At 55.1% G+C, this 20,457-nt stretch overlaps 2 protein-coding genes across 2 annotated transcripts in view; both read right to left on the reverse strand.

Annotated features, from left to right (window-relative positions):
* Window positions 1–2,035: 2,035 nt before the first annotated feature.
* Window positions 2,036–11,122, reverse strand: Nxph4 (neurexophilin 4). Its single transcript, NM_183297.2, has 2 exons — window positions 10,939–11,122; window positions 2,036–3,526 (listed from the first exon to the last, which is right to left on the reverse strand). The coding sequence occupies exons 1-2, from the start codon at window positions 10,993–10,995 to the stop codon at window positions 2,669–2,671; spliced, it is 915 nt and encodes a 304-aa protein (NP_899120.2). The 5' UTR covers window positions 10,996–11,122; the 3' UTR covers window positions 2,036–2,668.
* Window positions 11,123–14,719: 3,597 nt separating this feature from the next.
* Window positions 14,720–20,457, reverse strand: part of Lrp1 (low density lipoprotein receptor-related protein 1) — an 82,992-nt gene continuing 77,254 nt past the window's right edge. The window contains exons 77-89 of the mRNA NM_008512.2: window positions 19,650–19,828; window positions 19,130–19,236; window positions 18,748–18,864; window positions 18,202–18,378; window positions 17,797–17,937; window positions 17,513–17,686; window positions 17,182–17,343; window positions 16,716–16,890; window positions 16,421–16,522; window positions 16,230–16,294; window positions 16,035–16,125; window positions 15,796–15,940; window positions 14,720–15,653 (exon numbers count right to left, since the gene is read on the reverse strand). Of these exons, the coding sequence (NP_032538.2) occupies window positions 15,513–15,653; window positions 15,796–15,940; window positions 16,035–16,125; window positions 16,230–16,294; window positions 16,421–16,522; window positions 16,716–16,890; window positions 17,182–17,343; window positions 17,513–17,686; window positions 17,797–17,937; window positions 18,202–18,378; window positions 18,748–18,864; window positions 19,130–19,236; window positions 19,650–19,828 (1,776 nt within the window). The 3' untranslated portion in view covers window positions 14,720–15,512. The remainder of the gene's footprint in view (window positions 15,654–15,795; window positions 15,941–16,034; window positions 16,126–16,229; window positions 16,295–16,420; window positions 16,523–16,715; window positions 16,891–17,181; window positions 17,344–17,512; window positions 17,687–17,796; window positions 17,938–18,201; window positions 18,379–18,747; window positions 18,865–19,129; window positions 19,237–19,649; window positions 19,829–20,457) is intronic.

Below are 20,457 nucleotides of genomic sequence, written 5' to 3' on the forward strand. Positions count from 1 at the left end.
AGGCCTCTGCTCAGAGACACACAACCAAACCTCTTGGGGATTCCAGGAAGCAGTGGTTTTGAGAACCATTGGCCTCTGATAGCCATTTTATACCTTTACTCATTCAGTAGACATTTAGCCATGCCTTAGCCCTGGAGACACAAGGGGCTCACTAATAGTGACCCAGACAACACGAAACACTTCACTTTGTTCTCTTATACCCAGATAAGAGGGAGGGAGGGAGGGAGGGAGGGAGGGAGGGAGGGAGGGAGGGGGGGAAGGGGGGAAGGGAGGGGGGAGGGATGGATGGAGGGAAGGAGGGAGACAGAGACAGAGACATAGCCCTGTGAGTCAGGTTTTGGTGGTGGTTTTTGGGTTCAGTTTTTTTGGGGGGAGGTGGGGTGGAGTTGTTTTTTGGTTTTTGGAGACAGGGTTCCACTGTATATCACTAGCTGTCTTGGAACTCTCTGTGTAGACCAGGCTGGCTCAAACTCACAGAGCTCTGCCTGCCTCTGCCTCCCCAGTGCTGGGACTGAAGGGGTGTGCCACCACTGTGCTCACTGTGAGGTCTTTGTTCTGTTTCCTTTTCAGTGCTAGAGATAGAATCTAGGGGCTTATGTATGTATGCTGAGTGTTTTGTTTGTTTAAAAGACTTATTTACTTCTTTTATGTATAAGAGTACAATCTTGCTGTCTCCAGGCACACTAGAAAAGGGCATCAGATCTCATTACAGATGGTTGTGAGCCACCATGTGGCTGCTGGGAATTGAACTCAGGACCTTTGGAAGAGCAGTCAGTGCTCTTAACCGCTGAGCCATCATATCTCCAGCTGTTTTATTGAGGAGTTGCAAGTGAGGAGACTGAGGCCCAAGTCCACTGATTTCAGCCACTTTAAGCATTTCTACCTGGATCTCACAGAAGGCCTGAATGTCTCTTGATGCTAATGTATTTCTCATGACAGCCTGGCTTCTCTCAACAGGCCCTGAATGAGGCAATCACTGGGTTCTTCCTCCCATCTTCCTTCTCTCACACCACTGGCTCCTTATCCTTCCCACATGTGTTTGATTATTGAACCTAGGGCCTTGTGCATGCAAGAGCTACATCCCCAACTCCAGATGTTTGTGACCGGGTGGGGTCAGATCCATCTCTTACCCAGAGTCTGAATGAGCTGTAGGCAATCCTGTGGAGGACACTGCCCTCTTCTTTTCCCCGTGGGCACCTTTACCAGGGACTCCAATGAAGTCAGGCTTAAGAGGAAGAGACTCTCTGTGCCTCAGCTTGTCTGCACCCCCCAAGCCCCAGTCAGGGGGTCCCAAGGGGAGGGGGGCTGCTGAGCTGAGAACTACTAATGAAGCCGCAGCCAATTAACGCCCGGGCCAGGGTTGGGGGCGGATAAAATTAGCAGCCAAGGCTGCAGGAGGGAGCTGAAGGCGGGGGTGGAAAGGGTGGGCAGCTGGCTGAAGGGGGCTGTTCGCTAGCTAGCGGCTACCAGCAGGGACTCCGCCCCGCCCTCCAAACCTGCGTTGGTCCCTTCCCCCATTACCTCGTCCCAATGCTCCCTCCCGCATCCGTCTGCAAACTCAGCGCCCACGAAATTAGGAAGGAAAAAGAAGATCGATGACTCCAGATGCTGCAAACACCGTTCCCCTTCCCTCCCAACCTTCCCCTTCCCTCCACCCCGGTGGAGCTTACCAGGTTGTCAGCGCTCTGCCTACGCTGTCCCCGCTTCTCCACCCCACTCAAGGTCTTAAACCTCCTTTCCCCTAACTCCCCCAAACAGACTGCCGGAAGTCCCACCTCAGGTCTAATCCCCATTCAATCTGCCTTCACTAGCGTCTTCCCACTTTAGCTAATCCCCACCTGGGCAGACTCTAACCCATTGGTTGCTCACTCCTTGATCAGGTCTGAAATGAAGCCCAGGGTGCTGCGTCTGCTAGTCTTTGACTCGGTTTCCCCAATGGGCGGCAAGGTGAGGTGTCCAGGCTAGCTTCTGCCAGACAAAAATCCACACCTGCCCGCCCCGCTTTCCTACAAAGGTCTTAACACAGGCGAGTATTGGATTTCGCTTTATTTTGTTCCCTCCCCGTCTGTTTTGGCGTTGAAAAAAAAACAAAACAAAAAACAAAAAACACCGAGAGGAAGCAGCCAGAGAGGGCAGGTGTAGCCGGACTGAGGGCGGGGGAGGGAAGGGGTGGGCAGAGCACAAGGGCCAGGCAGAGCCCCCTGATCAGGACTTTTGCTTTAGCAAGGTTAGGAAGAAGGCAGGACTGACATGGGGCACGCAGAACGGGAGAGGATTGGATGGGCTGGGCGCTTTTAGACATTTACAGTCTTAGGGGAGGGGAGGACCAGGGCTTGGGGAAAGAGTGCCAGGCCAGGAGCCATTAATACTGCGGCGTGGGCAATACGCATTCGTAGGGAACCCTAAGAAGACCTCAAGCCCCACCTATCGTGGGGCTATGCTCTTGCCCCTGCAATTTACCGTTTGAAAAAGACCACCCCAGCCTCAGGGACACTCGGTACCACAAGGAAATAGAGGGCCACACTGGCTGATAGTCCCGGGGAAGGCTGTTTTTCTCCACCATAGTGGAAGAAGTGGGGGCAGTCACAGGAGCACGGGGTATACAGGGAGGGGTCCCACCTAGTGAGACTGCGATCTGGTGGGAAGCTCGGGGCCCAGGACAGGGGCGTTATCCAAAGTAGGGGTGCTCACTCTGGAAGTTATAGTCTGGGCACACCTTCTGCACCAGTTTGTAGTCAAAACTGAGGAAGGAGACGAAGATACAGATGACTTTGAAGGGCTTGGCGCAGAGCCAGGCGGCCTGGCTCTGCGTGTGCTCGGTGAAGCACACCTGCGACGGGTCGTACAGGCACGGGCGGTGCTTGCGAGCGCGGTTTGTCTTCTCATATTCCACGTGGCAATTAAAAGCGCGCGACTCTTTGGCCCCAGGAACTCCTAGCGCGCTTCCGAGTGGGCCGGCAAGTGCGCCCCCAAGGTTGCTCCCCAGCCCCTGCCCCGCCATCCCCAGAGGGGGCCCCAATCCAGGAAGCACCCCTTCAAGTGCCAGCGTGGACTGTAGAGGGTGGGAGGCAGGCCCAGGCAACCAGACGCCCCCGAACTCCACACGCTTGGAGGGCGGCACGATACTGACGCTTAGGTTACCCAGGCTGGACGAATTGTGACGGAAGTACACACTGAAGGTACCGTTCACATGGTCCACGATCTTGCCGGTCACCAACAGCGAGAACTTGAGGGTATGCACACGAAAGTAAAAGTCCCCCCAGCCGAAAATCTTCTTGGCTCGGGCCGCTTTAATGGATGGCTTCCTCTTGGTGCGCGGCACGGACGGGCCACCGGCTGTCCCTGGCTTGGCCAGCGCCCCGGTGTGGTTAGCCGGCCAAGCCCAGCTCCAGGAGCGCGCCATGCCCAGGCCCTCGGAAGATGCGGGCGCTGGGAGCTGCTGGCCGCGGGCGCCCCCTCCGGCCATGGCGGGACGCAAGTCTAGGTACTGGGGCCTCCCGGACTCCACGATCTGGCCACAGACAGCCTGTGTAGGAAGAAAGAAGAGAGACGCTGGCTGGGCAACCCACAGCGGTGGCTCAGGAATGTGTTCTGGGGTCAGACACTGAAGCCCTTTCAAGCTCTGTGATCTTGGTCAAGTCACTTCGTGTATCCAGACCGTAGCTTCTGTACCTGGGAAGTGACCTGATGGACCCAGGGTTGTCACAGAGCTTCAGGGTGGGCGCCAAGACAAAGCTAGCTTTGGTGTGGGTGGGGAAAGGTAGAGTCCCTTTCTGGATAGTCCGGCCTGTAATGGTCTCAGTGGTGGGCCTGACAACCAACTGAGACCCTTGTAAATCCCTAACACCCGGCATCGGTGGTAAAGAGATAGGAAGAGCTCTATACTTTATCTTTCCCGGAGGGGCCTCTAAGAACCAACTGAACAGACAATCCCAGACCATGGGTTGAAGCTTGCAGAATAAAGGGCACTCCCCCTGTCCCCAACCCTTTGGCTTGGAAGGGCTGGAGGAGTCACCCTGCCCGCCCATGGTGCTGGCCTGTCTCAGGTGGCCGGGGATCTGGGAGACAGCACTGATGCTGATACAAGATGGATCGAGAGGCGGGAGCGGCTGGGCCCGGGCCGGGCCATCAATTATCTTGGGGTGTGTGTAGAGGGGGTGGCCGAGAGTGAAGGAGCAGAGAGCGAGCGACGGGAGAGTGAGAGGAAGAAATATGGAGATGCCGCTCTGGCACAGGGAGTGGGAGGGAGAGGAACAGAGCGCGTCAGAGTGTGTCAGTCAGCCCGCACTAGACACCACCGGCAGTGTGGCCCTGACAGCTGCCTGCCAGTCCCTTGGGAGAGGCAGTTCCATGTGTGCCTGGGGTGGTTGTTATCCCGAAACGGTTGTGTATATGTGTCCATGTGTTCTGTCTGAGGTGGCTTGTACATATTCAGTCTGTAAAGGCTGTGTGTGGCTGTGTTGATTCTCTGTGTGTATGTGTCTGTGTGTCAGCCTGAGGAGGCTGTGTGGGTCCCATCTGCTCTCAGTGGCTGCCTGTCCATTGTATATTTGTGCCTGGATTACCTGGGGGTGGGGTGGGTGGTGGTTATCTGTCTGTTGTGATGTGTGAAGCTGTGTGTCATTGTGTGGTAGTGGTATGTGTGTGGCTATGGTATCTGTATACCCATATATGCAGGGTGGTTGTGTGGTTGTCCAGAGGTGTCACTTTTCTTGTGAGAAGCGCTGTAGCAGGGTCTTTCTAAGGGTGTGTGTGTGTGTGTGCACAATGAGAGTAGCCTGTGTTCATACCACATGAGTGTGTGTAACACACACACACATACACACACACACACACACACACACACACACACACGGCATGTATTTTCCTACCAGCGACTTGCAGGCTGAGGATAGACGGGTAAAGGATTCTGAAGTACAGGTGACCCCTCCGTTTGCACACACCCAAGTCTATATATACACTGTGTCCACAGAGGACAGGAATGGCCGAGCTGGGCTAGAATCTCTACTGGCTGGTCTCCGTCCCCGCGATGCTGCTATCCCGGGTTATTAATGCTGCCGCCATCCGCTCGTCATACATATTTATTGCCCCCCTCATTTCTTCTCCTATCCAGCCCTCCTCCCACCCCAGGTGAGGGCGGTGGAGGTGGCAGAGAGTGATTGACTCACGCAGACAAGCTTGAGCTGGCATCTTACGCCCAGAGGGTGTACCTGAGTAGGGCCAGGGACAGAGGCTTAGGATGGAGATGGGGGCAGGGAAGAAGCTGGGGAGGTGGAACTGAACCCCCTGGGGGGTGTTAGAGGTAGGATTGGGTGAGGCTTCAGGGAAAGCCAAAGGGTGGGTCTCTCCCCCTCCCACTCTGGACCAAACCCCAGTAAAGTCCTATTTCCAGCTGGTCCACCCCCCACCCCCTGCCCCCAAGCGCTCAATGCTAGGACATCAAATGTCTCCAAGCTACTACTTCCTAGGACATCCTAGTACTTTCTGCCCTGCACCCAATCCCGGGAGGGACCTGCTCAGGGCTGGTAGGCTCAGTCTCTTCAGAGGAAGAGATTGGGGGTGGGGTGGGGGTAGGGAGTGAGGTTTGACAGGGCAGAGAGAGGTGCCAGGATGTCCCCCCACCTCTGATCCCAGACAAATTGCTGTCTCTGCTTCTGTGATCCTGGCAAATCCCTGGGCTTTGGTACCCACAGCCCCCACCCACTGCTGGAGTGAGCTAAGATAAAAGGGAAGAGTTGGGGAGAGAGGCAGCTGAAGCGACCTTGGGGGTGGGAAGCTCGGACCGGGAGGGGTGAGAGTCTGGAAGGAAACGAGCCGAGAAATGGGAACACGGAATAAAATAAAATAAAATCCTCCCTCTGGCTTCCTTGATCGCTCACGCTCACTCTCCCTCTCTAGCTCTCCCTCTCTCCCTCTTTCTCTCTCTCTCTCTCTCTCTCTCTCTCTCTCTCATTCTCTCTCTTTCTCTCTCATTCTCTCTCTCTCACTCTCTCTTTTCCCCAATCTTTTCTCAATCTCTCTGTCTCAGTTTCTTCCCCCACTCTGTCTCTGATTTCCAGTTCTGGGGAGCACCCCCTTTCTCTCTTTCTGTCTGTCTTTCTGGTTGTCAGTTTCCAGTAATGGATATGGGGGAGGGCACAGGAAACTCAAGGTGGTGTGGGAGCTCCTTTTTGCCAGAGCCCACCCCGCAATGACTGAGGGCCTGAGCTGGGTGTTGACCAAGGGGGACCCCCCCCCACTTGAAAGCTAGTTTAATTAAACTAATTGGGCGCAGTGACATTTGCAGAGGGGAGAGGCTAGCATGCTGGCTGTCAGCTGGGGTAGGAGGTGGAGGTGTGTGGTGGTGGTTAGGGGGGCTTCCAGCAGACTCCTTCAGGCCTATTCGGAAGGAACTCAGCCAGGAACACTTTGCCCCAAGGCAGCAGGCCCACGCACCTGAGGGGGAGTTGAGGCCACCTCCTGATGCTAAACAAACTCCATGAAGGCTCTTTGGGGATAGAGAGAGAGAGAGAGGATCGTGCTGTCAGGCCCCCTTAGCCGCATTGCAGGGTGCACTCCCCAGGGGCCTCCAGACTAATCCGTTGCTTCTCTTTTTCCCTTTGGGTCAGAAAGAACTTACAATTCATCAGAGGAAGACAATAGTTTAGGCCCTGGTTGGGGAAGCAAGCAATAGAATACAGAGTCCCTGCAAGTTGAGAGTCATCTCTGCAGTCAGGTCAGGGTGGGGTGACGTCTGGCTGGGAGCTGGGAATAAAGCTGTATGTCAGGGTGTGGGTGGACAAGACAGGACGGGCTGAGGTGAGCATTAGGGCACAGATGGTCTGGGGCTAGGGTTGGGTAGGAGCATAGGATATGAGGATGAGGCTCCCACAAGGATAGACCTGGGGACAAGAGTGGAGAGATTGGAAATGATGACCAGGTATTAGGCAGAGACCTAGAAGGCCTCTGGTCAGGGGACCAGAAGATGGAGGCTAGGAGCTGAAGTGGGGCAGTCATGGTCAATGACAAATGGACTCTGGAGACTGGCTGGCATTGAAGATGGTTTGGGGAGACAGTCATGGGGGCAGGATGGAATAAAGCAGAAAGGGAGGAAGGAAGATGGCTTTTAAGAAGAAAACAGGATGCTGATGGATAGAGACCCAGGAGATAGGGTAGGGGGAGCCACTGGGGGGGGGGGGGCTGGCATGGGAAATCTCGGGAACCAGGAAAGTGACAGGCAGTATGGAAACAGACAGGAGCTTGAGGACAGGTATTTGGAGGAGACAGGAAAAGGCAGAAGGCCAGCTTCAACATCAAGTTTGGGAGGGGGTCAGGCAAGTGGAGGCAAAGACCTCTTCTACAGAGCAGGGGTGAGGGCCTGCTGGTGAGGTGGGCTCTGTCCTTGGGCCAATCGCCCTCTCCTCCGCAGCCCCACCCTCTCGCCTGCCCGCGGCCTGCTGCGCAAGGCTCACCGTTATCTGAATTTTGATTTTATTTTATTTTATTTTATTTCCTTGCTTCCTAGAGCCGGCGCGGTCCCCCCGGGAATGGCTGCCCCCCGCCCCCCGCCCCGCGCCTCACTTTATTATTGCAATAAATGTGCCTATAAAGGCGCCGGCTCCAGGGCGCGGTGGGGGGGGGGGGAGCCGCGGAGCGGGGATGTAATTTCCCGAAGCCTGAGCCGTAGGGGGAGTGGGCGGGGTAGAGGTGGAGGAGGGGCGGGCAGGGGAGAAGGGGAGACTCGCCAATTTCCAGTGCTCAAGGCCGCACTCCCAGCTCCCTATCCCGGTTCGCTTTTTCTACTGTACATCTTGGGAGCCCCTTTGAGCTTGAACCAGAAAACCTCTCATCACAACCTGACCCTTTCTCTGTTAACCTTGTCCCCTTGCCCACGCCTATCCTTGGTTACAGGGTTCTCCCTATTCGAAGTTCCCTAGCGCCTTGCCAATTAATCCTTAGTGACCCCTCCAAGGGTCCCTTCACCTACCTGCTGGCTTATCAAGGTTTATCTTGCCACTCTCTGACCATGGGTCCCTGACCCCAGTGACTCCTCTTTACCTGCTGTCTGCTTTCTTATCAAACATCTTCACCATCGCCTCCTTCTAGAGCTCTATCTAGCTCCTCACCCAGCCCAACCATGACCCCCTGGAAATTCTCCTTTCCAGTGGCGCCCCTCCCATTCAGGATGTGAGGTTTAGCTGCAAGCTCTGGCCCAAGGGGGCTGTCACTTTAGACTCCATCCTCCAGTATCCCTGGCCCAGCTGCCGCCCCTGATTACCCCCAAATCCCAGCCAGCAGCGCTGGGACCAAGCCCAGGCTGTGCGTGCCTAAGTGGCCCAGCCAGAGATTAGTTAGGGGGCTTGAGGAGGGTAAGGAGGTAGGAGGTGGTGGTTGGCACAAGGGTTGTGGCTGGTCTAGACCAAGAGAGAGAGAGAGAGAGAGAGAGAGAGAGAGAGAGAGAGAGAGAGAGAGAGAGAGAGGTGTAGCTGTAATCCTTCCCTGAGGCAGGATAGAGCTGAAAAGTCCCACAGGACCCCCGCCCCTGCCCTCCCCCAGCTAATTAGTAATTAGTGATTAGTGATTAGTGACTATTGATCGCCTGCTGTTTTTCCCAGTAGGCAGCTGCTTTGGCAAGGGGCAAGGAAGACAGAGATACGGAGGGAAAGGAGGTTGAAGATTGTATTGGAAAGATCCTGAGCAGCCAGTCCAGTCCAGAAGTCAGAGCCCTAGATGCAATGGAAACCAGGGGAACCAGAACGTGTGAGGAGTCTCAGGAGCTGGAAAGTAGAGGAAGAAGCAGAGAAGTCCTCGGGAAGGCAGGGCGGGCAGCATCGATGGTCAAGATTTCCCCAAGAGCCATCTCAAGAGCTGTGCCCATCAAAAGCTCAACCCAGTGTCAGCTTTATCTCATGCTCACTCCCAATTCTGGCATCAAGATATCCCTGGACGCAGGCACACTCAGGAGTGCACGTATGCGTTCACAATCAGGTGAGCCCTTCTGAGGCTCACAATCCGTGATTGCTGGCACTTGAAGCTATGAGCACACTCCCAGACCCAGATTCACAGGCAAAAAAACAGATGTGTTCCAGCATGCAAATACATCAGAGACCCCGGGGGGTGGGGGTTCTGTGCATGTGCACACGCCCCACTGTTTTTCTCCTAAGTCCATTGGAGAACAGATTTCCTTACATGACCCTATGCAAAGTAACAGGTATTCAGAAACCAAACATAAACATAGACCCTCACATGTCCACAGGCTGGACCAAATGCCAGATAGGCACTTCCCTGCTGATTCCGACATAGCCACCCCACAGCTGCAGCCTTCTCACAGGAAGACAGATTCCCATCTCTCCTATCATCCTCATGCTTACTCTCCCTCAAGGCTCTACCAGATGTTTCCTTCCTCTTCAGGGGGCAAAGGAAATTAAACCAGATCTGTCCACAGGGGAGTTAATTTGATGCGAAGAGAGTGGAGAAGGCTGGTGGGGGTGGAGGGAAGGATCAGGGCAATGTATCCTTCCTTCCTCTGTGACCCCAGGCCTTCACATACTGTGGTTTGTTTGGGGCTGGACCTTCTCCTGCAGTCTCCCTGGGTACAAACCAGGCCTCAGGTTCAAAGAAAGCTCTTGCCAAAGGCAGCATTTTTCACACTAGGGGGCTATTTTCTTTTCTTTCTTTTTTTCCATCCATCCATCCATCCATCCATCCATTCGTTCATTCTTTCTTATTTATTTATTTATTTATTTATTGCCCAGTTTCCGTTCTCTCAAGGTCACTAGGCAGATAGGCTTGGGAGAATCCAAGGGCTCTACTAACTGGCTCACTGGGGCAGTGTCTACCCTATTGTAGTTATGAGGACACCACACCAGGCCTGGGGTCCAAGCGTTTTGGAGGAGAATTACTGGTTTCTCTTAAAGACTGGGGATTGAGGTCCAAGAGTGAGGGCTTGTGGAGCCAACTGGTTGCCCTTAAACTGGGTAGGTCATAGTTGAGAAAGGAAGTTGGGGGCAGAGTCTAAACTACCCTTGTGGGTCACACTTCAGGGCACAAATAGATGGCAGTGCTTTGAAGCAGGCACAATCAACCATGCAAAGACAATGTCTCCACCATGGCATGCCAACATAGACATTCACCTTGGGTCCCAGTGCCTGGATTCCCTGGACACATGCATACAAGGGCTGGTTTTAACCCATACACTCCATGTCCGCACTGTGAGCCCATATGGGCTGAAGATCTCAAGGCAAGAGTCGGGCAGGATGAGCTCTGGGCCCTTTTAGCCTTTGGGTCTTCACCCAGAAACCCCAGGAAAAGAGACAGTGAGAAGGGTGGGGGCAGGAAGGAGATGTAAGGAGAGACTCCCCTCCCAGACAACAACCACCAGGCGTGAGAGGGGGGTGTGTCTGTGAGGTTATGCAGGGGAGATGGTGTCTCCGCGGGAAATGGGATGGAAGATTGTAGCCAAGTTCAGCCCTGCTGGTGTGGGTCCGTGTAAGCGCGTGTGCCTGGATAATGTATGCTCGGATCGCAGAGCTTACCTGGCATTGTGACAAGGAGAAGAGGAATGGGAAGGTGGAGGGTGAGAGGTGGAAGGACAGACAGACAGACAGAGGGAGGCAAGCGAGGTAGGTGCGGAAAGAAGGCTAGGCTAACACCCGCTGGCTTGTCTGTCTGTCTCGCACTCCTTCTCTGTCTGGCGCACTCGCGGGTCGCGCTTCGTCCCCTCCCCCCGTCGCGCCTGAATCCGACTGGAGCCGGGCCTCCACCCTGCACCTTCTTCTAACCCTCAGCCAACTTGCTGGGTGCATGCCAGTCCTAAAGCGGGCAGTCTGTCTGTCCACGTCCCCCACGACGCACAAAGTTGGGACGCTTAGTCCTGGGGGCGGGGCGGACGCGCGGAGCCCCCTGGCATGCAGTGTTCTTCGTGTCCCGGACCCCGCACCTTGGCTCTGCCACCCTTACCTTCCTAAGGAGCCAAGGACCAAAGAGCAAGAGGAGCCATTCCGGGAGCAGCCGCATCTTCCCGAGCGGTCGAGCGGGTCGGGCAGGGCGGGTCCCGAGTCCGGCAGGACTGGGCTCAGGGTGAGGGACGCCGGGCAGAGGGCGGCGGCGCGAGCAGCGGGAGCGGGCGGCTCGGCCCGCGGACTGAGCGCGGAGCGGAGCAAGGCGCTGGGGGCGGGGCGCGGGCGGGGGAGAAAGTTGGGTCTGAGTCGGGCGGGCGGGGTGGGGGGGCGGGGCTCCGCGGTGCTCCAATCCCGGCCGCGCCCCGCGCGCCCCCTCCCGCCCAGCTGGGGGCAAGGAAGGTGACTTTCACCGTGACACACCCTGGACACACCCCTGGCTCAGGTGTGAAGCTGGAGAGGGGCAAGGGGTTTGGGGAGCAGCACCCCAAAGACGCCAGGTCTTGGGGCAGATGAGGGCTACAATAGGGCGTGGGACTCTAGGCCCTGAACTGTGAGCGGGAAGGGGTCGTCGCGGAGCATGAGTTCCCATACACAGGCTAGGGAACGCAGCAGGACCCTGTCCTGTGATGCCCGAGGTGGATGGGTGGGGGGTGTTTCTATAATCCTGGCAGAGGTAGGTCTAGGGCAGTGATCCGGACAGGGACCGAGGTGAGGGCGGGCGGGGCCTCGGGCGACTAGCACTGAGCGCGGCGCTGACGGGGATGGATGGGCGCCCCGCGGCTCATTCGGCCTGGAGATGAGAATCATTGATCACGGACGGAAACCCCATCACGTCTGTCAATAGGGCTGACAAACGGCGCCCGCCGCCCTGTCCCCGCCCCGCGGCACCTCTGCGGCCCCCGGACCCCTTGGCTAAACCGGCTCTTTTAAGTTAGCCCCTGATCCGCACTGTTGACCCTGGCCTGATCCAGAGCACCCTTGTTTGGTGCTAGGCAGGAAGTCCTCAGTGCCTTCTGCCCCTCTTGGTACGAGCCCTGTGCTTTCTCTCCCACAATCCCATCTTCCACTCTCAGCTCTTCTCATCCCGTCCCCTTCCCTGTCTATCTCTGTCCTTGTCTCTCTCTGTCCCCAGCTCCAGCACGGTCTCTGTTCTCATCCTCAGGGCTGTTTCTTCGTGTTTCCTCCTCCCACTGGTCTTTCTCTCTCTCCCCTACCCAGGGAGTCTTCAGCTGTCAGCTGTTGCTATGCGCTGTGTCTGAGGCTGAGTAGGTAGTATGACCAACACCTAGACAGCAAGAGATAGGACCATGCAAAGAGATGAAGAGACAGACACACATCCCAAGGTGTGTCTCCAGTCTTACCCCACTGTAATAGTACCCTGCTACACTGTAGCAGTGAGGCCACTTCACATACAGACCAGCATACACAGAGGCACATAAGCACACAGAGACGGACACACATGATTTATACACACAGTAGCATACAGTGATATACAGAAACAGCTAGGTACCCAAAGTACCTCTTGCCTTGACAGAGGCAAATACCCACAGGGACACACACACACACACACACACACACACACACACACACACACAGGCAATCTGAAAGACAAGCCTAGGGATATGAAAATAACAGACACACAGGAAGTGACAGACACTGAAAAGAGGGTCAGGGAAAGGACAGGGGTGTACTTGGTGACACTCAAGGAGACAAAAACCAGGGAGCAGCGATTTGGGGTGCAGTCAGGGCTGAACGAATAAAGGCAGGATGAGACAAAGTGTCAGGGACAAGGCCAAATGGCTGGCCAGGGCTGACCCTAAGCAAAGGAGCTGCTTTAGTTCTGGGTGAAGGCAAAGGGTGGTCACACATCCTGGGTGCCTAGAAGCCCACGGCCAAAGTATCTATCTGTAGGAGACCTGACCCTCCCCATCACCATCGTTTTAGCTAATCTCAGGCCGTCCAATTCTCTCAGAGATTACAAGTGCATGCACACATACACACATGTGCACAGTACTTATCTCTGGGTCTTTGCCTCTGTCCCTGACTCTTTCCATCTAAGAATATCTGCTTTTCAATCTGATCTGAATCAGTCAGTGTCCTTTTTGGTTTTTGAGACTCCCTTGCATTTGGCTTGGTTGAAGATAGTGCACCCTTCTGGTCCTGGCCAGAGAGGGAGGGTGCTAACGAAGGGGTAGGCTTTCTAAAGCAGCAGTTGGGGGCCTGTCTTGTTCTACCCGAGATCTTGAGGTGACAGGCAGAGAATCAGTGGCTCCGGGGGGGGGGGGGGCTACAGATGCAGGCTGGCAGAAGGAAGGGGTGGAGAGGGTGGGATTACTGGTGGTGGGGAATGAGCAGACTCTGGGGGAGGGAAGGAAGATGGCTGACAGAGGGTAGAAGGGTCAGCGCAAAATAGCCCCAGGGAAGGAAGTGAGAGGCTGGGCTAGGGTCCTCGGCAGCAGGTGCATAATTAGTGTGGGGAGCTTTAGGATAAGCAGTGTTACAGCAGTGTAGACGCCACCTGGTGGCCAGAAAGAGCCACAAGTCAACATTTAAGGATCAACAATGACCCCCCCCCAACCCCCACCCCCACCCCCATTTTATTCCCAGCAGGATCGCTCATCCCAGAGTCATAAGGAGTCTGGAGGAGCAAGGAAGATCTCATAGCCGGGCTTCAGGGATGAGGTTGGAGATAAAATTGATGATAGAAAAGGAGGGTCTTGTCTTTGGATGTTCATCTACCCATAAGCTTCCCCGAGGGGAGGATTCAAAGGAGAAATACCCTGGGAGGGTCAGAGATGAAAAGCTGGACAGCTCCTTTGGGAGGCATTGTTTGCTGCTGTTAGAAGAGCAGGGTTCTAACCCTCCCCCAGTCCTGGACAGTGTAAAGCTGCATAGTCTTCCGCAAGGGGTTCATTCCCCTTTGAAAGAGGTTCAAGGAGATCTGGAACAACTAAGATAGTGTAAGTCCTTTCCTGGTCAACTCCTGGAATGTCTGCAATGTTTGTTGAGAGAGAGGCATATGTCGGAAGCTGATGGGCAAACTGAGCCTTGCTGGCTCTCCTCCCCTCTATCTCATCCCCTAATGCAGGTATTTAATTAAAAAAAAAAATTCTGTGTTTGCCAAAGCGTACATATGGAGGTCAGAGAATAATTTTACGGAGCTGGTCCTGCCCATTTTTTTTTTTTTTTTTTTTTTTTTTTTTTGCTGTTGTTGTTGTTGTTTTTCGAGACAGGGTTTCTCTGTGTAGCTCTGGCTGTCCTGGAACTCAGAAATCCGCCTGCCTCTGCCTCCTAAGTGCAGGGATTAAAGGCGTTCGCCACCACTGCCCGGTGGTCTTGCCCACTCTTACATGGGTTCCAAGAGCAAACGCAGGCTACCAGGCTTGCAAAGTCAAGTGTTTTGCCCACCCAGCCATTCTGCTGGCCCAACAGCCAGGGTTTTACTCATAGGTCATAGAGTGAGATGTCAACATTTCAAAAGGAGCATGGAGCAGACCTTCCTAAAGGCCTTCATTACCCAGTGTGCTTTTTTCTAGGGTGGCATCTCACTGTGGGGCCAGTGTAGGGCAGGAGAACAGTGAAGCACATGTCTGAGTCAATGCACTGGGGCCGGGTGACACCAGATCCTACCAGTCACATCATAAGGCTCAAGGTCATACACTGAGCAAAACAGCTCTTCCCTGCCATAGCAAGACAGGAGGATGGAGTGGGGCTGGAGACGTGGACCTTAGGATTCTCAGGCCAGCCTCCAGCATGCAGCAATGCTCCCTCTGGTGGCTGGAACAGGCAAGCACAGCCCCAGCTCCCAAATTCTCACATTAGCATGCAGACACAGTGGGTTTCTTTTCTTTTCTTTTCTTTTTTTTTTCCTTTTTTACAATTTTATTTATAACAATATCTGTGTTATTTAGTTGTAAAGGAATTCAGCAAAAATTATTAAAACGTTCACGTCCCCAAAATGGGGCTGCCCGCTTGCCCTTCCTTGGTGTGCCCCGACTCTTCCTGGCCCTCAGGGGGATGGGAGGCTTGGGGGACAGTTACCAAAGAATGTGTTCAGCCCTAGGAGCCACAGAGGGGGCGCTAGAGAGGGGAGGGCCTGTCTGGAAGGGATACTGAGCATGGCCATCTGAGAGGTGCCCCTGAAAGTGGGAGCTGGGGTTTGGGGTGACTTCCCTCAACTAAAAGACTCCTTCCTCAGCTAGAGCCAAATCTTCCAGACAGGGTCAGCAGAGGACTCCACCTCCCCTGAACTAACCCCAGAGAGCCAAGGAAAGGAAAGCTGGGACACGGAGCCCCGTTGAGTGTCTTGCACAGGCGTGGTGGGGAGGCCGTGCCGCCAGCTTCCAGGGGTATGCTCGGTAGGGAACATGTGGACTCCTTCATACCTTTGAGCCACAAAGCCCTCCCCGCCCCCTCAAGGCAGCATGGGGGGGATACTGAGGAGCAGGCAGGAAGGAAATGCAAAGAGATAATACTGTGCTTGCTCGCTTGCTCGCTCACATATAAAAAGTAATTCCTTCATTTTTACATTTGTACACCCGGCAGGGCCGGAGAAGGGCCGGCTGGGGAGGGGGTTCATTGAAAGACTCATGTGGCAGGGGGCTTTCTGGGGACATCCGTCGGGGCAGGGCCCTATGCCAAGGGATCTCCTATCTCGTCTTCAGGTCCCCGGCCCAGCAGTTCTCGCTTCTCGTCCGTGCTGGCCAGGGAATGGCGGCTGCCGTGGCCCCCCATGTAGAGCGTGGCATACACTGGGTTGGTGAAGTTGGTAGGCTGGGAAAAAAAAAGGTTCATATGATTAGAATACCCCAGCTCCCACTTCTGTGTAACACCTCTGGTTGCCTTGATCACCCCAACCCCACCCCTCCGGCCTTTGATCCTGTTCCAGAAGCCCCTTCGATGGCCTCTGGCATACCTTGTCAGGGTCAAGGGCAAAATCAGCATCCAGTAGGCCCCCGACATCATCGGGCTCTCCACCTTCATACATCTTGTAGGTAGGGTTTCCAATTTCCACATTCATGGCCCCATTGGTCATCCGCTGGTGCTGGAAGCCCTTAGCCCTGGGGAGAGGCAGGAGTCAGGGAACCGTGATGTTGGTAAGGTTATCGGATTGTAAAATAACAGCCAGAATTTCTCAGACTCCCAGTGGCTCACCCTCGGACTCGCCGCTTATACCAGAACACCACGCCAGCCACCAGAAGCAGCAGGAGAAGCAGCAGCAGAGGGATCAGGATGGAGGCCATATCTGGAGAGAGAAGTCGGGAAACTGAGTCTGAAGCCTAGGGAGATGGGAGGTGTAAGGCTCTTCTTGCTCTATGTCGTGGCAGCCCTGCCCTCCCCACCACTTACGCCCAGGCTGTTGCTGACTAACAACCTGCTCCTCGCACCGGGGTCCTGTCATATGGGGCGGGCACCTGCAGGCAAGAAAGCAAAACTCAGTGGGTGGGCATCACCTCCACGACCATTTTAGCTGCAGGAACTAGGAGGTCATAGGTCATATTGTTCCTTTGCTCAGATTTGATGGGGCGGGGCCAACTCACTGGCACTCAGGCATCATCTTGCTGTTCATGGTGCAGGAGCCACCATTGCTACAGTGATCGATGCAGGTCAGACAACTGGGGGCTACCCGGCCATCAGTGCAGCTGTGGAAAGGAATCAAAATCTGGAGCTGGGGCTTGCAGAAGGGTATCTGGGATGCTAGAACAGGAACCGGGCCAGGAGGGGCAAGATAGGGGCGGGGCCGGAAGGGCCCGGAGAGGGGGCGGGCCCAGGAGGGGCAGGATGGGGCGGGGCCAGAAGACAGAGCAGAATGTGGAGGCAAGACCCCCCACTCACTTGCATGTGACATCTCCGGTCTGCTTATTGACCACACAGGCGCCTTGGAGACAGCGACTACACTTGTTCACCTCACACCTTGGTCCCTCAAAGTAGACGGTGCAGCGACATTGTCGGGAGCCATCAGCAGCCATCTGACAGGTGCCAAAGTTCTCACAGAAGCCAGAGCACTGCCCTGTGGTTGGGAGTGGAGAGGAAGTACCTTATGCAGGGTCCAGGACTTATGAATAACTCCCACCCACTCCTGAGCCTCCTAATGCCCTGTCACAGACCCCAGAACACTAGGATGACCCTAAGCATTCCTTGTGTTGAATGCCTGGAGGCTTAGGCAGATGCGCCAACATGAGAGGCAGCACCCACAGCCTGGGCTTGGCTCATCTGCGTACGTCTTCCATCCTCTCAACCTGCTCCTTTGGGTTCTTTCTGGCTCCCCTCTTCCTTCCCTGGGGTTGAGGTGAATACTCACGGTACTGGCAACGGTCGCCCAGGAAGCCAGGTAGACATCGGCACTGGGGCTGGTTGCCCTGGTTGACGGTGCAGGTGCTGTTGTTAGAGCAGTAGCCTGCACACACCTGTGCGGTGCATTTGGGGCCCGTGAAGCCAGTGGGACAGCGGCACGTGGGCATGCCTGGTGGGAGAGGATCTGTGAGTGGGACCATGGCACTGGGGACCACCTGGGCCTATAGCAGGGATCCTAGGCACCTTGACGAACAGATGGGGTTGAAGTGGATGCTGGAGGCGATAGAAGGGGCCAGGTGAGGATGATGGGAGAGGACCATCCCTGGTTGGGGGCATACCAGATGGGGAAGCCGCACAGGTGCCTCCGTTGTGACAGTATTCCCAGCACTGATCCAGCTCACACTTATCGCCTGTGTAACGGGGCTGGCAACGGCACTTGGGCTGCCTCCGAGCATTGAGGAAACAACTACCACCATTGAAGCACTGCAGAGTGCAGGTTCCAGGCCTAGGGGCTGCAGTAAGAGCTCATCAGAGCATGGGAAGGGGAAGGGGGTCAAGGGTAAGGGGAGCCAGAGGCTATAGGTAAGGGATCCTCAGGTACCCAGGAAAAGGGCATGCATACCATCTGGAGGGGGTGTTGGAGAGGGCACAGGCACACAGGTGCCATTATCCAGCCTCTTTCCATTGGGACAGGTGCAGACAGGCCCGCTGGGGCTCAGCAGACACAGCCATTCACATTTCTTGCGGTCACAGGGGTTGGTCACTGTGGGTGTTGGAAGGGGTCGATGTTGAGCAGTGTGGACTTAGAACATTTTCCTTTTTTTTTTTTTTTTTCCAGAGACATGGTTTCTCTGTGTAGCCCTGTCTGCCTTGGAACTCACTCTGTAGACCAGGCTGGCCTCAAACTCAGAAATCTGCCTGCCTCTGCCTTCCAAGTGCTGGGATTAAAGGCATGCGCCACCACTGCCCGGCACCCTCCTTATCACTGACCCACCCTGCCACACCCCGGGTTTTCCCTCTGATGCACCTTCAGGCTGCTTGTGTTGATGGTAAAGGACTACATCAGAGGCATGGCTCAGGCCCCCAGTTAGGTTGATCAAGGGGCTGTGTCCAAACTTGTGGATCTTGAAGACACGATTATTGATGTAAGTGACTCCGTAGATGTAGTCTTCAAACACATCGATGCTGAAGGGGTGACTTAGGCCTGGGGTGCAGGGACAGCCAGGTTAAGTCACTACAGGCGCCTGGGCCCTGGACCCAGTCTTTAAGACACCTGTCAGTGTAGGCGTCTCAGACCTAACATATCTAGAACTATCCCTGCCACTGGCAAATTGTCTCATCACCCCCAAGATTTCTGGGGCCATGGGGGACTTTAGCTCTCTCTCCCTTCATTTACCCTGCTGACCCCACACAACTTGATACTTGTTGGTAGAGTGAATAAAATGGTCAGGTAGGCGCAGGCTCACGGGCTGGCTGGGTGCCAGGCTTCTGAAGAGACATCCTTGAGCTCAGTGAGAAGCCTGATGATGATGTTGGGGACCATGATGGGAACCAAGCCTGCCAGCACCCTCACCTCGTTTGCTGTCAGCAGCCACAATGGGGTCAGTGCCGTTGAGCCGGATGCTGCCGATGACCGAAAGCTTGGCATCTGCCCAGTAGAGCCGTTCATTGTGATAGTCCACAGCCAGCCCTGGGGTGAGAGAATGCTGTCTGTCAGAGATCAGCTTCTGTCACGCCAGGCTGGGCGCAGAGAACAGAGCTGACTCTGTCTGGTATCCACGGCATGTATCCTACCCGGCTCATAGGATCTCTCCCAGCCGCCCATCCGGGAAGCACTCCCATGGCCCTCGGCCTGATCTGCTGGAGATTGCCCGCCCCACTGCACGCAGGGGTGACTTCTGAAGCAGCCATGATCAGAGTCTGCCCCTTCCACACCCTACCCCTGCCCCAGGGACCTGTAGGCCACTGAATGTTGTCTTGCACGAGAGTCTCCCGAAGGGTGCCATCCATCGCTGCTGTTTCAATCTTGGGGTGGTTCCCCCAGTCTGACCAGTACATGGTGCTGGGAAGGGAGAAATGAGAGTGGGTTGGATCCCAGGGCCAAGGAGACAGAGTGAGATGGAAGAGAGGGCACCTGGCCTGGTGTGGACGCTCCTGGGTATTGTGAGGAAACACCCTGTCCCCTTCAATGAGCCCCAGGAGACAGCTGCCGACCCATGCTAGCATCATCTGCTCTAACTACAATGTGCTAAGCCAATAGCATCTGAATGGGCAGGGCTATGCCTGCAGGGGGTCCCAGATCTTGGCTGCCAGTAAAGCTATTCAACTGGGAGTCCCCGACAGAGGCTTTAGGAGGGCCAGGACTGGAGAAGCCTAGCAGCCTGAGGTCTCTGCCCCCTGCCTGTGGATGTCGAGCCTACCACCTGTCTTGAGGGACACCAGCCCAGATACCTCCCCCCCAGGACCCGTGCCCACCCCCTCAGAGGGTCCACCACGATGGCATGGGGCTCATCAATCATGCCCGAGATGAGCGTCTTGCGGTTCTCGCCCTTCATTTGCGCCACCTCAATCACGTCTCGGCCGGAATCGGTCCAGTACACATTCCCGGCCACCCAGTCGATAGCGATACCCCTCGGCATCTTCAGCCCTGAAATCTAAGTGGGGTCATATGTTCAGCGACTGCCATCTTCTGTCTCCCTGATTGTCACCCCCATTCTCCTTGGTCTGCCCACCTGTTCTTGTCTGTCACCCCACACTGACGTGACCACAGTTTCTAGGTTCTTTTGCTTTTGAATAGGTCTCTCTCATAGCCCAGGCTGATCTGGAACTCACTGTGTAGCCTAGACTGACCCTTTTCTCTTGCTCTTCCTTCCTCTGCTATGAATACAGCTGGAGTTACAGGCATGCGCCACCATGCCAGGCACATTTTCATGGTTTTCTAGTTAATTCTCACTTTTAAAAAGTGGTGGGGGCAGTGAAGTGGCTCAGTGGGTAAAGGTGCTTGCTGCCAAGCTTGAGGACCTAAGTTCCAATCCCTGGGACTCCTGGTAGGAACAAAGAACAAACTTCAAGTTGTCCTCTGACTTCTACATGTGTGCCGTGGTATGTACATGTGATTCACACACACACACACACACACACACACACACACACACACACACACACTCAATGTATTAAAAAAAAAAACAAAAAAAAAGCAGTCTGAAGCTGGGAGTGTAGTTCATTGCTAAAGCAGTTGGCTAGCATCCATGAAGTCTTTAGTTCAAATTTAGCACAAAACAAA

This window comes from Mus musculus, chromosome 10 (genome assembly GCF_000001635.26).
Source record: "Mus musculus strain C57BL/6J chromosome 10, GRCm38.p6 C57BL/6J".
Classification (NCBI taxonomy): Eukaryota; Metazoa; Chordata; class Mammalia; order Rodentia; family Muridae; genus Mus; species Mus musculus.